A 16959-nucleotide genomic window follows, 5' to 3' on the forward strand; every position below is an offset into this window, starting at 1 on the left:
TGCTTTCTGGTAACGTGGTCAGGCCATCTAGGAAGCGGAGATCTACCCACATGGGGGGGGGCCGGATACCATCTGATGAAAAGTCACCATCCCCTTCTCATTTTCACATCTGAGGCCATTCTCTGGCTCTGGATTGCCCAGGAAGCATCCCTGAAGCCACGCATGACTTCCTACATCATCATGCAGTTCCTCAAGACAGAATCTCTCTCCTCCTCTCCCACTGTTCTGCCTCCTCCTGACCATCACCATCACAACCTTAATAGGGTTTCTGAGACAACTCGCCTGAAGCTACCCAGTTTCTGAGATGGCATTGTTGGCACCATCTCTAAGATTTGATAAAGTTAGGGCAGGCGTGATGGCGCAGTGGGTCTTGCCACCACTCGAGATGCCAGCACCCCACATCAGAGTGCTGCTCCAAGTCCTTGCTACTCCGCTTCTGATCCAGCTCCCTGCTAATGCACCTGGGAAGCAGTGGACGATGGCTCAAGTACTTGAGTTCCTGCCACTCATGTGGGAGACCCTAATGGAGTTTCCAACTTTTGGCTGTTGCAGCCATTTGGGGAGCAAATCAGGAGATGGAAAATCTCTCTAATCTCTCTCTCTGTCATTCTGCCTTTCAAATAAATAAATCTCTTTTAAGAGGTTGCATGACTCCCACAGGTACCTCTAAGTCTTGGCAGAGGGAAAGTACATTTTCATTCTTAGCACTTCTTTCCATCTAGCCAGTATTCCCACCTCCTGGTGTCAACCATTTATTTTTTATTTTTATTTATTTATTTATTTATTTGCCCAGGGGACCACATCAGGTGTAGCCAGTACAGCAATTACAGCAGCTATGGTTTGAGTGTGGGGTATGTCCCCCAAAGTTTCCTTTGCTGGAAACTTGATCCCCAGTGCCGCTGTACTGAGGGGTACTAAAAGGAGGAAGTGGGGCCAAGTGGTGGGTGATTAGGTCACTGGGTCATCAGCCCCAGACAAGATTAACAGTGTTCTGGTGGGAGCCTGGTTACTTCCTGAGAAAGCAGGTTTTCCTGGGACTGGCGCTGTGGTATAATGGGTTAAAGCCCTGGCCCGCAGTGCCGGCATCCCATATGGGCATCAGTTTGAGGCCCGGCTGCTCCACTTCCCATCCAGCTCTCTGCTATGGCCTGGGAAAGCAGTAGAAGATGGCCCAAGGCCTTGGGCCCCTGCACCCGAGTGGCAGACCCGGAAGAAGCTCCTGGCTCCTAGCTTCAGATGGGCACAGCTCTGGCCATTGCGGCCAATTGGGGAGTGAACCACTAGATGAAAGACCTCTCTCTCTCTCTCTCTCTCTGTAACTCTGACTTTCAAATAAATAAATAAATCTTTTTTTAAAAAGTGGGTTTTTCTAAAAAGAGCAAACCTGGCCCCAGAATCCCTCTGGCTTCCTTTCTCCTTGGAGATCTCTTCCATACATACAAGGGAAGACCCTTTCTTCCGGGTCTTCCATGTGGTTGTAGGGGCCCAAGCCCTTGGGCAGTCCTCTGCTGCTTTCCCAGATGCATTAACAGGGAGCCGGATCAGAAGTGGAACAGCCAGAACACGAACCAGTGCCCGTATGGGTGCTGGCATCACAGGTGGCGACAGCCTACTATGCCACAATGCTGGCCCCAAAGTAAATCTTTCAGAAAAAGGGTCACTCTCAAACAGTATTCAGAATGTGTTCTTTCCTTTTTAGCACTCACAAAACCAACATGTGAGTCTTGAGAGGATTGTCTACTTTTCATTACCTGCTCCCTTTTCTTTCTCTCTTCAAGGTTTTTCCTTCCCTTCGGTTCAGGCTGGAGTTCTTGTAGTGCTCAAATGTGACTGTTACCTGGAGGTTCTTGGGAACTGTAAAACTTTCAGGCCTTGGGTCCACCCACAAAGATTCAGGTGTAGCTGTTCTGGAGGGAGTCTTGGACACTAGGACTCTCATATGAAGCCGAGGCTGGGAACCACTACCCTACACCCCACAGGCACTCAGGGGTGGGAATTCAGATTCTGATCAGATTCCAAGCAAGGGCTTCTGGTCACTCTGCCCCACCTGAAGTCAGTTCCCTTCATGATGCTGATGGCCTAGGCCCTCCCTTAGATAGCACTCTACTGAGTGTGGGTGCCTAATCCAAAGAGGGGAACCACGGTGACCGTGTCCAGCTGAGAAGACAGACAGAAGAAGGCTACTTTACTCCTACTCCAGGCGCCATACCCACAACAGGCAGTGCTGTAGGCAAAAGCACACTTTGGATCCACTATGAGCCGGAAGTATCCAGATTTGTGCAGATCACGGTTTCACCTGTGGCTCAACTCTCTGCCCTCGGGACCCACTAATCATTTACAGCCTGCTGATGAGTATTTGAACCAGGGGTCAAGGTGAACAGCCCCAGTTACACAACAAAAATGTAGAAAGACTTTGGTCACATGAGTGTGTGTGTGTGTGCACGCGCGTGCGTGCACATGGTGTGGGTTTCAGAAAGCCTGTATAAAATTCTCTGCTGTTGAAGATCACATCAAAGGATGGTTTGACACAATGAAGGCGCTCACTGCAGCACTGCTTTTGGCCACACTGCAGTGTTCGTGGGCTTTGACTCCCACCGACTGCAATGCTACCAAGCCCTTGGCTGAGAAAGCTCTAGACCTGATCAATAAATGGCGACGGGATGGCTACCTTTTCCAGTTGCTGCGAGTCGCTGATGCCCACTTGGACGGAGCGGTGAGGAATCACCAATGGCAGAGCTCAGCTGGGAGATCACACCCAGGCGAATGTGACTGGCCCCCAAGCCTGCTGCTCTGCACAATGAATGGCTTTCTGTTTAGTTTTGCAGCTGCTCTAGGTTGTTCTTCCTTCAAATGTATGCTTGCTGTTCTTATGTCCTTATGGATAAGTCAATCCCTCAGTACTTACAAGTACTCGTGCAGAGAAAAGTTACAATAAACCGTGGGCCTTGCCTTCAAGGGAATAATAATCTGCTGGCACACACAGGCAAATGTATAAGAGCTATTCTAGTGCCAAGAGTGTGCTATAGCTGTGCAGCAATGTGATGAGAGGAGGGCTGAGGGCTGGGTGGGAGAATGCTTCAATTGCATGCTGAAGAATGGGGAGGACTTGAGTAGGAAAGAAGGCCCGGGTAAAGGTGAGTCCTGGGCACATTGTCTCCGGGCGGGCGGGTATCAGGTCAGGAAAAAGGGTGTTAGGCAGGAATTGAACCTAATCAGGCGCAATCCAGAAGTGTGGTATGGGCTCTGGAGCAACCAGAGGGTGCAAGAAAGACTGTGGGTTTATCTGAAAGCCAAGCAAACTGCCCGCGCCGTGGCTCAACAGGCTAATCCTCCGCCTTGCGGCGCCGGCACACCGGGTTCTAGTCCCGGTCGGGGCACCGATCCTGTCCCGGTTGCCCCTCTTCCAGGCCAGCTCTCTGCTGTGGCCAGGGAGTGCAGTGGAGGATGGCCCAAGTCCTTGGGCCCTGCACCCGCATGGGAGACCAGGAGAAGCACCTGGCTCCTGCCATCGGAACAGCGCGGTGCGCCAGCCGCAGCGCGCTACCGCGGCGGCCATTGGAGGGTGAACCAACGGCAAAAGGAAGACCTTTCTCTCTGTCTCTCTCTCACTGTCCACTCTGCCTGTCAAAAATAAAAAAAAAAAAAAAGAAAGAAAGCCAAGCAAACTACTGTCCTCACTCAGCTCTATGCTTCTTTGGAGCGAACTTGGGCTGACAAAGATTTTGGAGGGGTGCTGAAATCTCCACTCAACCCTGCCCCCAAATAACCTACCCTCTCTTCGGTGGAATGGCAGGACATTAGGGAGGCCAGACTGTGGCGTACTACTGGGAGAAGCGGAATAATCACCGTGTTAAAGTATTATAGAGGGAGGCCTGCGCCGTGGCTTAACAGGCTAATCCTCTGCCTTGCGGCGCTGGCACACCGGGTTCTAGTCCCTGTCGGGGCGCCGGATTCTATCCTGGTTGCCCCTCTTCCAGGCCAGCTATGGCCCGGGAAAGCAGTGGAGGATGGCCCAAGTGCTTGGGCCTTGCACCCGCATGGGAGACCAGGAGAAGCACCTGGCTCCTGGCTTCGGATCAGTGTGATGCACCCACTGCAGCGGCCATTGGAGGGTGAACCAACGGCAAAAAGGAAGACCTTTCTCTCTGTCTCTCTCTCTCTCACTATCTACTCTGCCTGTCAAAAAAAAAAAAGTATTATAGAGGGAGGCACTGCAGGTTGCAGAGAACAGGAATACAGGAACTGTCCCATTCCAGGCTCTCTACTACAGGTGCAGGACAGACGGGGAATCTGTTGAGCGCTATCTGGTGGGGGAGGGGAAGCAGGGAGTGGTGGGGAAGCTGGGGAGATGGAGGCAGAGACCTGAATTAGGAAGCAGGTGCATGCGTTCAGAAATGAGGAAATGAGGGCAAGCACCAGGCAGTGGGAATCAGGGCACTAACAATGAGGAATAGACAGGAAAGACATTTCAAAGAAAGACCAGTCATCATTCACTTCTGTCCAGTGGTTACCAAAAGCAAAGCAAAGGGAAAAAAATCAAAATTGCCGTACATCTTTTAATCTAGAGCTTAAGGCATTAAGTAATTAAGGGTTGCCATTGACAAAGACAAGGGAATTGAGAGAGGCAGCTGCTTTGTAAGAGAAGAGAGTAGACTTAGCTTTGGGTGAGTTGAAATCAAGGCTGGAAATTCAAAATCAGGAACAGAGCCGGACCAGCGGACACAGTTGCTAGTGTAGATTGGAGGCATTGGTGTGGCTGTCATCATTTGCAATTCTGGGCGTGTACCTTCACCACTTCCACCCAAACCCCTGCTACCATTTAGTGACTAGCTTTTTCAAGCTCATGGGTAGAAGAAACATCACAACCAGTTGAAAAGAATATTTGGGAAAAACTCTTTGTAGCTATTTATTTGAACAAACAGATCAAATGACTAAAAGGTAGGATATCAGCCAAGATTTGGAGAGGAGCAAGAATTCTGTTTAAGAACTAGAAAAATTGCATTTATTCTTAAAAATCTCTGGCTCCCACATGCTACTCACCTGTTACTCTCTTTGTGCTCCTCAGGAATCTGCCACTGTCTACTATTTAGTCTTAGATGTGAAAGAGACTGACTGTTCAGTGCTAACCAGGAAACACTGGGAAGACTGTGACCCAGATCTTACTAAACGTCCATCGGTTGACGTAAGTACACAGGGTGCCATGCCCCTCCATCCATCTACTCTGCTTCCTCCAGGTAGCCACTCCTGAGCTAATCCAGCACAAAGAGTAAGAGCAGCATGTGCCCTGAGACTCAAGAAGTTGACCTTGAGGGTGCTCTCATGAGAGCCGTCCCTGGGAACCCAGCTCAAGACAAGTCAGCAGGGTTTGTGGTCTTGTGGGACCATGCATCCTGAGATTCAACCTCCTCCACTGTAAGATAGGAGAAAGGATTTGGAGTAGGTGGACTCCAACATCCTTTCCATCGCTGACAGTTAATGGGTCTGAGAACAGTGAACTTGTCATTGTGTCCCATGAAGACTGGTCCCATCCACCGCGATGGCCAAAAGGATTAGCTGTAGCAAGGATGTGGGTCCTGCTCTGCACATTGGGAAGGATATCCAGGTAGCAGCTCTCTGCTCCACAATGGACAACACAAAGACCAAGAAGCCCAGATACGAGATTTCACTTCTGCGAAGTGAGAGATTTACACACCTGGCCGTTTTTAGTAGCTTTTCCCCCTTAAAAATTCTTGAAATATGGTCATGATCCATTTAGACAATTTCTCCCTGGTTTTCATGAGGGTTTGACTAAGAAAACGCAGGCTTGAGACAGGCTTTGGTGAAGGAAAGCCCAAGCACATTTTAAATGGATAGTAGGAGTACACTGCATGCCCTCCTTGTTCCATTCTATTAACATCAGGAAGGACTGTGCCATGACTCAAAATCCCCTCTCTTACAGGTGATTGGGCAATGTAAGGTGATAGCTACCATATATTCGGATGAATATCAGACGCTTAGAATGAATGACTTTAACTGCACCACGAGTTCCGGTAGGTCATCTATTACATGGCTGATTCATTCTAGAGCAATTTAGAATTCAATCATCTCATGGCACTCATTACATCCCACGGTGTACATGTCAGAGAGACCCTGCCGTCATGGATCCTGTTATCTCTCACTCTTGAGAACAGAAGGGAGAGAGTTTGCCCATTACTGGAATACTTTCCTTGAAAGAAACTCAATACAAAAAAAGAAAGATCTGTAAGAGACAGTGTAGCATCAGTGGAGAAACAGGCCCTGAGGCCATACTTGCTTGAGTTGGAATCCCAGCCTTATCATTAAATAGTTGTGCGGTCTTTGGAGCAAATTACTTAAAATTTTAAGTGAGTCTTCTTTGTAACATGAGGGTGATAAGGGTAATAATAGTACTAGGTCTTAACGTTCTTACTAGAATTAAATAAGATGTCCGCACTTCCCAGAGTACTTAGCATTCAATGAGCATTGACTTCAACATTTGAAAGGGATGTATTACTGAACAGTTTACAAAGCAGTTATACATACGATCTCAATCTCACTGCGGGCTATGAAGTAAAGATCAGGCTACTTTCTATTTTAGAGACAAAATATGTAGAAGCTCAAAGAGGTCCAATGACTTGGTCTGGCGACACAGCCAAGATGGAGCAAAGACATGACTAGCTTGGCAGTGTTACTCTGAGTCCTGTGCTCTTCTGATTTACTTTTGCAAAAGAAGTCATCTCAGAATTCCTTCACACAGCAGCAAATCTTAACATGACTCAATAGCTAAAAATTCAACACCCTTAAAAAAGATTCAACTGTGTCTTCTTTCTCTGGGCAAAACTTTGTGTGAATGACGCTTCTGCCTCCTTGGCAAAGACAGGAGGAGTTCGTTAAAATGTTAGCGCTCCATGAGCGTTGGATGGGGGTGCACCAAGAACAGGGGTCACAGCAGAGACTTGGGCAGTTAGCTCAGCTGCCTGTTGGCTAATTGATCTTGAACAAGTTACTAACTAAGCTTCTCCAACCCTTAGTTGGTCTATCGGTAAAATTTTGTGGCCCAGCGTTGCCATTGCTGGGTTTGTGGCTCAGTGAGTGTGACTCTGCCATTTTCTTCCTCTAGTCTCTTCAGCCCTGGCCAACACCAAAGACAGTCCTGTCCTCTTTGATTTCATCGAGGACACGGAGCCCTTCAGAAAATCCGCCGACAAAGCACTGGAGGAGTACAGAAGTGAAAACGAGGCGTATGCCTCTTTCAGAGTGGACCGGGTAGAGAGAGTCACAAGGGTGGTGAGTCTCCACTCGCGCCCAGCTGGAGCCCCAGGGCCCCAGCTCCAACCTAATAGGTGTGAGCCGGCAACACGTCCTCTCTAACTGCTCCACTTGACAGCTGCCTGTTAGATGTTTGCAGCCTTTGGGGTATGATGGATCACAAGTCTCAAAGCACTGCTTTCCTGCAAGGTTTCCACTTCTTTTTTGCGGGTGTGGGGCCGGGGGTGCTTAGGGAGGGCAGCAGATGTCTGACATAAAGGAGGAAAAAAATCCAAAAAGGAAAAGAGGAAAAACAAGAACATATTAGGGTTATGTGAGCCATTAACCTCTGCATACCTTTAATATTTTATGGGAAATGAAATTAAATGATGTTTATTTGCGTACAAGAAAGTTCTTAAATGCATGCATCATTTTCCGTAATACATGTTTTCCATGACCTTCCGAAAGACCTTTCATTGTAGGATAGAAAAGTGAGGCTTGGAGGAATTACCTCTCCACACTTGGTGATGGGGCCAGAGCTAGACTGTTCCCTGGGCTCAGCCCAAGGACTCCGGCAAGTCCCTGCCACAGTTGCCATATGCAACAGCTGGTTGATGTTTATCACACATTTTGCAAATGCAAAGTTAAACAGATTAAGGGGCACAGGAGCCATGGAATGAATACAGTGCAGTTGTTAAAAAGAATGCTGTGGACCCATGTGCATTGGGGGAAGTTGGAGATGTATTGCTAACGGGAAGAGCAGGTTACAGAACAATACCTAGGAAATTAAAGACTTAGTTGTACACATTGTAGGGCAGCATATCTGGGGAAAGGCTAGAAGGAGAAATACACTAAATGGATGTGGGGATCTGTGCTTTTTTTTCTTTTAGTTTTTTCTCTTCTGAAACTGTCTGGATCCCCTGTTTTTCTAGAGAGGAGGAGAGAGAACCAATTACTATGTGGACTTCTCCGTGAGGAACTGCTCCAGGTCTCACTTCCACAGACACCCCGTGAGTACAAGAGACGTCTGAAACCCTGGGAGCGCCCAGAGAAGCCTCCACCCCACCCCGCAGCCTTCCAAGTGCCTCACACATGTTCCTCACCCTCACGCCACCCTATGGGCCACGTGCTATTTTGAAACCTTGATTTGCAGATGCAGAAACTGAGGCACAGAGCCTTAAGTGAATCACAAGAATGTAATTTTTGTAATATACATCGCATGTGCCAAAATCTAAGCCTGAGGTTTTGAACCCATGGGGATCAAAAGCTGAGCTAACAGCCAGCCTGTGTGAAGACCCTGTCCACCAGGTGCCTTCATTCATCCCATCTCATTGACACCCACTGGGATCCCACTGGACAACAAGGAGGTAGCCAAGAAGGGGGAATAGAATTCAGTTCTCATGTCCCTACCAGTGGGATTCCCCCCAGTCACATACAAATTGCTACCCCTGCACCTGCAGGAAGATCTTAATAATACCAGACATTTGCATGGTGAATTATGGTTTACACAACACCTATTGTGTGCTGGCACATACACACACACACATCCTGTTGCCTTGTAGAAGCCTCTTAACAACCATGCTGGGAAGTAGGAAATGTCTCCTGGATTTCCTTGGGACACAGGGTCTTAGAATTGTAGCCATTTGCCCCAGGTCACTTCACTAGCGAGGGTCAGGAGGTGAGACAGTTTCAAGTTCAGGACTTCTCTGAGGTTTAACAAGACATTCTTTCTGACTGGAAGCATTCATTAATTCCTTTTTGCTTTTTCAAATTTTCAACCTGAGCCAGTTCTGGAATCCTGCTTAGGGCCACTGGAAATGATACCGCCCTCCCCTCCCCCAGACCTCCTATAAACACTTGACTGTCTTTGTGGGGGTGATGACAACCCAGTGCAGAGCTGTGGGGCTGGACACGAAGAGGCTCTGGGCAAAGTGTTCCATGGCATTTTCTCATTGAATTAGGCTCTCCCACAATCTGAGTGGATAGCGTGATGCCCAATGTACAAAGAACGATTTTCTGAAATTCGTGAAACTTGCCTGCATCCACACAGCTGGTAAATGGTGAAACCAGGTTCAACATAATTTGGAACTGGGTATTCAGTGCAGAAGGCTTGGCTCAAAGGCCAGGCAGCAGCGACGTGGAATCCCTGTCCACCTGCCGCGGGGAAGCCCAGTGCTAGTGTACTTGCAATGAATCCCTTGGAGCGTGCACTTTTCCCCAAAGTGTGATTAGGAAAGCTTGCAAAGTAACAGGAGGGGATATGTGATGTTGCCCCGATTTTTCCAAAGCTCCTGTTTCTTTCCTGAACATCTGGAATTTTATGCCTCTAGCTGGACACACACACACTAACAGGATCTCTCTCCTTCGTAGGACTTTGGGTTCTGCAGAGCAGATCTGTCCTTTGATGTAGGAGCCTCGGACTTGGAAAACCCAGAAGACGTTATTATAAGCTGTGAAGTCTTTAACTTTGAGGTGGGTTGCTAAGTAGCCATTGTCGTGAGCAGCGCCAGACTAAGTGATATTTTCACACTCATAGGCTATTTGTTTTTTATAGCTCTGTGGGCGCAGCAGAGTGGAGGTGGGGGTTGGGGGTGAGGGTACTGAGAAATAAAGAGAGAACAGGCCTCTAGGCAAAGGAGTGAAATTGCTAACATAACATAAAAGTATGTAAAAATTCTAAGAATTAGAAGGGATAAGATTTGGCAGAGCCGGCGCCGCAGCTCACTAGGGTAAACCTCCGCCTGCAGTGCCGGCACACTGGATTCTAGTCCCGGTCAGGGCGCTGGATTCTGTCCCGGTTGCCCCTCTTCCAGGCCAGCTCTCTGCTATGGCCAGGGAGTGCAGTGGAGGATGGCCCAAGTCCTTGGGCCCTGCACCTGCATGGGAGACCAGAAGAAGCACCTGGCTCCTAGCTTCGGATCAGCGTGGTGCGCCAGCCGCAGCGGCCACTGGGGGGGGTGGTGAACCAACGGCAAAAGGAAGACCTTTCTCTCTGTCTCTCTCTCTCTCACTAACTCTGCCTGTCAAAAAAAAAAAAAAAAAAAAGATTTGGCAGAAAATTAAAATCATAACCAATTCAAAGCTGCCCTGAGTGAATTTGATAATGTTCCTTGTAATCCATAGTGAGATTTGGTGATTTTAATGTTTATTATTAGGTGTAAAACCTAAAGAAAATTCATCAGCCTCAATTTTATTACTTAAAGGAATAGAAATAGCTAGCATTTGGCATAGTGGTTATGTTGTCACTTGCGACACTCACCGCCCATGTAAGAGTGCCTGGGTTCAAGTCCTGACTCCATTTCCAGTTCAGCCTCTTGATAACAAACACCCTGGGAGGCAGCAGGTGATGGTTCAAGTGGCTTGGTCCTTTCCACCCACACTTCAGGCTCCTGGCTTCAACCTGGCCCAGCTCTGGCTGAGTGAACCAGCAGAGAGAAGATACCGTCCTTCCCCCCACCTCCTCTCTCCATTTCAAATAAATAAAATAATTTTTTTAAGTTATATAAAATAAGAAACAATTTCTACATACACCCCAGAAAGTTTTGTTCTGTTTTATAGGTGACCACAAAGCTAATCTGTATAACACTTCAACTTTTTAAACTTTTTTTATTTATTTGGGGGGTGGGGTGAGGAATGAAAGCTTCTATTTGCTAGTTCAATCCCCCAAATGCTCAGAATAGACCCTGGCCACAGAAGAAGCCAGGAGCCAAAAACCCAGTCCAGGTCTCCACATGAGTGGTGGGAATCCAATTACTTGAGCCATCACCACTGCTCCCAGGGTCTGCATTAGCAGGAAGCTTGAGTCAGGAGCTGAAGCCAGCGGTCAAACCCAGGTACTCCACTGCGGGGTGGGATGTCCTGACCTTTGTCTTAACCACTGGGTAAAGCCCACCTCTACAGTATTTTTTTGTATCAGCAAAACAACCTGAAAATAATCCAAGTATCCATGTTCCAAGTGAATAAAGGAAAGGGAAACTTCCCTATGGAAGTGACTTTATAGATTTATTTTTTTAATTAAAATTTGGACAAAGAGAGTGACAAAACCAAGTGTTCATTCTTTAGGAGTAAAGGAGGTTGATATCATCAAGTCACAGAACTATGTTAAGAATACCAATGATGGCCGGCGCTGCGGCTCACTAGGCTAATCCTCCGCCTGCGACGCCGGCACACCCGGTTCTAGTCCCGGTCGGGGCGCCGGATTCTGTCCCGGTTGCCCCTCTTCTAGGCCAGTTCTCTGCTATGGCCAGGGAGTCCAGTGGAGGATGGCCGAAGTGCTTGGGCACTGCACCTCATGGGTGACCAGGAGAAGCACCTGGCTCCTGGCTTCAGATCAGCGCAGTGCGCCGGCCGCAGCGGCCATTGGAGGGTGAACCAACGGCAAAAAGAAGACCTTTCTCTCTGTCTCTCTCTCACTGTCCACTCTGCCTGTCCAAAAAAAAAAAAAAAAGAATACCAGAATACCAATGATAAGATACTCATTTTCCAAATGTTAGTCTACAGGGGGGTGCCATCCCATAATAGTTTCTCCACTTTCTGCTAAAATGACAAAAATAAGGAGAATAAAGCTTTTCGTGATATAATATTTATTCCATCTAAAAGACTCTCCTTTACGCTGAGATTTCCCCTTCCTTCCTCCCTTCCTTCTTTCTCTCTCTCTCTTTCTTCCTTCCTTCCTCTCTCCCTCCCTCCCTCCCTTCTTTCCTTCCTTCCTTCCTTCCTGCCTTTCTTTTGTCGAAATATTACTCCTTTGGTGAAATACTGATGGTGGTAGGTGACAAATTTTGTTTATATTTAAGATGTCAACTTTGTTGGATAAAAGTTTAAAAAATTGGTAACCCACTTTTTAAAAAAGATTTATTTATTTGAAAGGCAGAGTTGGTAGGTGGGGAGGCAGCGAGAGATCTTCTACCCATTGGTTCACTTCCCCAAATGGCCACAATGGCCAGAGCTGGGCCAGTCTGAAGCCAGCCTTGGCCCCAGGTAACCTACTTTTTAAACTGATTTGTGAGGAGCTGGCGCTGTGGCATAGCGGGTAAAGCCACCACCTGCAGCTCCAGCATCCCATATGGGTACTGGTTCAAGTCCTGGCTGCTCTTCTTCCAACCCAGCTCCCTGCTAATGGTCTGGGAAATCGGTAAAAGATGACCCAAGTACTTGGTCCCCTGCACCTGCATGGGAGACCCAGAGAAAGCTGCTGACTCCTGGCTTTGGCTTGGCCCAGCCCTGGCCATTGTGGCCATCTGGGGAGTGAACCAGCTTATAGAAGATTTCTCTCTCTCTCTCTCTCTCTCTCTGTAACTCTAGCTCTCAAAATAACAAGAATAAATCTTTAACAACAACAACAACAAAAAACTACAGATACGATTGTTTAAAAAATTGATGTGCGAAATCCAGAAGTTTGGGAACCAGTGTTCTAATGAAGTTAAACACCTAACTTCTCCTTTAATACCACACAATGACACTGACTTTTCTGTCCTTTACCAGGAACATGGAAACATCAGTGGTTTTCGACCCCATTTGGGCAAGACTCCACTTGGGGCTGACGGATCCAGAGATCATCATCATCCCCACAAGCCACATAAGTTTGGATGCCCGCCTCCCCAAGAAGGGGAAGATTTCTCAGACAGACCACCATCTCAAGGTGGAACGCCCCCACTCTCTCCCCCTTCAGGGCCCAGATGTCGTCTTCGCCCTTTTGGCACCAATGAAACCCATCGGTTCCCTCATCATCGTAATTTCAGTGAACATCATCACCATGGACCCCCTCCCCATGGACATCCTCCCCATGGGCATCACCCCCATGGGCCCCCTCCCCATGGGCATCACCCCCATGGGCCCCCACCCCATGGGCATCACCCCCATGGGCCCCCTCCCCATGGGCATCACCCCCATGGGCCCCCACCCCATGGGCATCACCCCCATGGGCCCCCTCCCCATGGGCATCACCCCCATGGACCCCCACCCCATGGGCATCACCCCCATGGGCCCCCTCCCCATGGGCATCCTCCCCATGGACCACCTCCCCATGGACATCACCCCCATGGCCATGGTTTCCATGACCATGGACCCTGTGACCCACCATCCCATAGAGAAGGTCCCCAAGACCTCCTTCAGCATGGCCATGGCCCACCACCTAAGCACCCAGGAAAAAGAGGTCCAGGTAAAGGACACTTTCCCTTCCACTGGAGAAGAATTGGGTCTGTTTACCAACTGCCTCCACTGCAGAAAGGTGAAGTCCTTCCCCTTCCCGAAGCCAATTTCCCCAGCTTCTCCTTGCTGAACCACACCCACCCTCTAAAGCCCGAGATCCAGCCCTTCCCTCAGATAGCCTCTGAACGATGTCCAGGGGAGTTCAATGGTGAGTTTGCACAACTCTCCAAGTTTTTCCCATCTACATTTCCAAAATGAAATCTGATTTCCTTGATGGGGAACAATGAATGATATTCTGTATTAGAACCATAAATAAAATGTGGCCGTGATGAATGCAAACCAGTTCTTTGAACTTCACTTTCATGCCCTGAATAGGAAAATGTGAGTAGAGGAGGAGAGACTGTGAGAAGAGAGACACGGGAGAGGAGAGGAAAGGTCTTGGCATTGCAGTCAGTAGGTCATTCTGCCACTGGTGTATGTCCCTGGAGGCAAATTTCTGATCCTCAGAATTTCCTTTTTTTTCTTGGACTTAACTCCTCTTATTTTGGACTGTCTCTTACTGCTTCCACTACAGCTGGGCACAGTAAGAAGGTATGTATGGTCATTTAAATGATTATTATTATAAAAGAGGCCCAAATTCTCTTCCCATAGCCATTTACAGTCATCTACCTTTCCTTTTGGAAAAGTAAATTCTAAATTCAATTACGAAGCGAACGAAACTCTGGCTACATATTGCAAAGATGGTTGCAGGCATGAATCATGATCATACATTTTGGTGCATGGAAATACCACTTTATTTTCAGAGTAAATTAATTTCTATCTCATGTAGCACTGGGGAGCATAACCCCAGTCCTTAGTGGTGTCCCCTCACCCAGCTACTCCCTATGCAAACTGTACTACAGTTCCCAAAACTCACTCAGTGCCAAGGTGTTTGGGGTGAGAACGAGAAAGAGATCTGGTTCTTGATGACGGATGCACCAAGCCCCCTGCTGAGGGATCTCACCTGCCTGTTGATGCCATTCTCTGAGTCCAGCTTTTCAGCCACTTCTGTAAAAATTGGGGAAACAGAGGACTGTGAGACAGCCCAGGGTGCTGACTGCCACCGCGTCCACATAGCTGTTTCTCCTTGGGGTCACACACCTTTCAGGTTGCATGCCCAGGAGACAAGGCAGAGAGAGGTCTCCTCAGCCTCAGAGCCCAGACCTCGCTGTTCTCCTCTCTCCTCCTCAGGCAAGGGCCTCCTTTTCTAGTCCAGATGTTACTTGATCCATTTTTTTTTTTTCCAGAAGGCTTTTCCCATAGTGTAATCCCGTTTCTTCTCCCTTCTTCCCAAATCAGGGAGTAAGCATTTAGTAACAAGCTGATAAGATTTCAGAGTCTCTCTCCCTTCAGCCACATGGTGGTACTCAAAATCTTGAATAAACAGATACATCAGCCAGTCAGAAGGGTTGCCAGCCATGCACAGCCAGTGTGGCCACGGCGGTGGGCACCAGCTGATTGTCACTCTGCGGGGTCCTGGTCCTCCTCAGAGGTATGAGCACAGGGTCAGCTTCTGGAGTGGGGAATACAGAGGGGTGAACTCCAGGGGCCCCCAAAATACACAGGTGCATAACTCAAAATGCTGTTCTACTTAGAAGCAATTACCATCTAACAGGGGTGGGAAGAGCTGGCCTGTGGGCCATATAAGGCGCATGAAATCTTTTGGCCTTGCCAAGGCAACCACAGGTGAGATTCGAAATTCACTAAATCCATAGCAGGCTAATTTTTAAGTTAGTAATTTTGCATGGCCTGCAAATGATGTTGTAAATATCCAAATAGCCCTCACAGAAAAAAGGTTTCCTGCCCATGATGGTATTTTTGCAACGTTGCTTGAGTTAACAAAAGTCTTGGAAAACACAGGGATTAAAAGCTCTCAGTTCAAGTAAATGCATTCATTATGTGCACAGTTGCTGCAGATGAGTTATGAGGTAGGAGCTGACATTCTGCTCTGGTTTTAGACACTATACCAATGATTGTTACTTTTCTAGACTCTTTGTCATTGTCATGATGGCTAAAAAACACATACAGGTTAACGTGGAAATATTCCATCAACTTTCAAAGGTGATGTGAACTGGACAACAGAATATTACTTATTACCGTCTCAAAAGTCTAAAGCCCAAACTCCTCACTCTTAGCCAGATCATTTCTTTCACTTCCTGCCACTACTCTTTCTGTCCACAGCACTACCATTCTTTAAGTCTTACAGACTAGAAATAGCTACCGCGTCTTCGCTTTTCCTTATCCCCAGTGAACACCTATGCCAGCACATACTCTGTTCGTCAGAGTCTAGCACATGTGAGGGGTTGAAGGAGTGCTTGTTTAACAAATATATAAACCTAAGGGTACAGGATTCAATCCTCTCTCATGTAACAATCAGTAAGTGGCCATCCACATGGTGATTCAGGGCCCCAGGCTTCTTTTGATTCTGGCTCTGTCCTCACTCGGAGCCCCTGCATTTTCTCCTAGATCTTCTGCACCCAGCCTACTTGGGGGAAGAGTGGAAGATCATGAAGGTGGTTTTTATGGGCCTGGCCTAGAAGTGGCCAGCATAATTTATGTTCACATTTCATTGGCTAGAACTCAGGCTTGTGGTCATACTTAGAATGCAAGGGGGGCCGGCGCAGTGGCTCAATAGGCTAATCCTCCGCCTGCGGCACCAGCACACCGGGTTCTAGTCCCGGTCGGGGCACCGGATTCTGTCCCAGTTGCCCCTCTTCCAGGCCAGCTCTCTGCTATGGCCCGGGAAGGCAGTGGAGGATGGCCCAAGTGCTTGGGCCCTGCACCCCATGGGAGACCAGGAGAAGCACCTGGCTCCTGGCTTTGGATCAGCGCAGTGCACCAGCCTCAGCGGCCATTGGAGGATGAACCAACGGTAAAGGAAGACCTTTCTCTCTGTCTTTTTCTCTCACTGTCCACTCTGCCTGTCAAAAAGAAGAAGAAGAAGAAGAAGAAGAAGAAGAAGAAGAAGAAGAAGAAGAAGAAGAAGAAGAAGAAGAAGAAGAATGCAAGGGAAATCAGGAGGTGAAGTCCAGCTGTATTCCAAGAAGAAAAGGGAAATAGGTTTGGAAAATGGGCAGCCACATAATTTTTTTAGAGATGGACAGTGAGGCCCAAAGAAGTTTAATTACTTGCATAGGACTTTAGGATTAGTAACTCTTGGAACTGGATTAGAACTCTTCCAGGGGCCAGCACTGTAGCACAGCTGGTTAAACTGCTGCCTTTGGCACAAGCATCCCTATAGGCATTGGTTCGAGTCCTGGCTGCTCCACTTCCAGATCCAATTCCCTGTTAATGCCCCTGAGAAAAACAGTGGAGGATGACCCAAGTGCTTAGGCTAGTGCACCCAAGTGGGAGACCCAGATGAAGCTCCTGGCTCCTGACTCCTGGCTCCTGGCTTTGGCCCGGCCCAACCCTGACCATTGCAGCCATTTGGGGAGTGAACCAGTAGATGGAAGATTGATCGATCTCTCTCTCTCTCTCTGTAATTCAGCCTTTCAAATAAAATAACTAAATCTTTCAAAAAAT

At 48.0% G+C, this 16959-nt stretch overlaps 1 protein-coding gene across 1 annotated transcript; it reads left to right on the plus strand.

Annotated features, from left to right (window-relative positions):
• Window positions 1–2477: 2477 nt before the first annotated feature.
• HRG (histidine rich glycoprotein) lies at window positions 2478–13734 on the plus strand. The gene is made up of 7 exons (XM_062211242.1): window positions 2478–2713; window positions 5066–5182; window positions 5939–6029; window positions 7118–7284; window positions 8178–8255; window positions 9616–9717; window positions 12730–13734. The coding sequence occupies exons 1-7, from the start codon at window positions 2531–2533 to the stop codon at window positions 13651–13653; spliced, it is 1662 nt and encodes a 553-aa protein (XP_062067226.1). The 5' UTR covers window positions 2478–2530; the 3' UTR covers window positions 13654–13734.
• The last annotated feature ends 3225 nt before the right edge of the window (window positions 13735–16959 follow it).

The sequence above is a fragment of the Lepus europaeus genome, chromosome 2 (assembly GCF_033115175.1).
Source record: "Lepus europaeus isolate LE1 chromosome 2, mLepTim1.pri, whole genome shotgun sequence".
Taxonomy (NCBI): domain Eukaryota; kingdom Metazoa; phylum Chordata; class Mammalia; order Lagomorpha; family Leporidae; genus Lepus; species Lepus europaeus.

Excerpts from the sequence above, each read along its gene's own strand:
- HRG (XM_062211242.1), top strand. The coding sequence starts at position 2,531 with ATGAAGGCGCTCACTGCAGCACTGCTTTTGGCCACACTGCAGTGTTCG. Across the intron at positions 6,030-7,117 it reads TAACTGCACCACGAGTTCCG|TCTCTTCAGCCCTGGCCAAC; the intron begins GTAGGTCATCTA and ends TTCTTCCTCTAG. Across the intron at positions 7,285-8,177 it reads TAGAGAGAGTCACAAGGGTG|AGAGGAGGAGAGAGAACCAA; the intron begins GTGAGTCTCCAC and ends CTGTTTTTCTAG.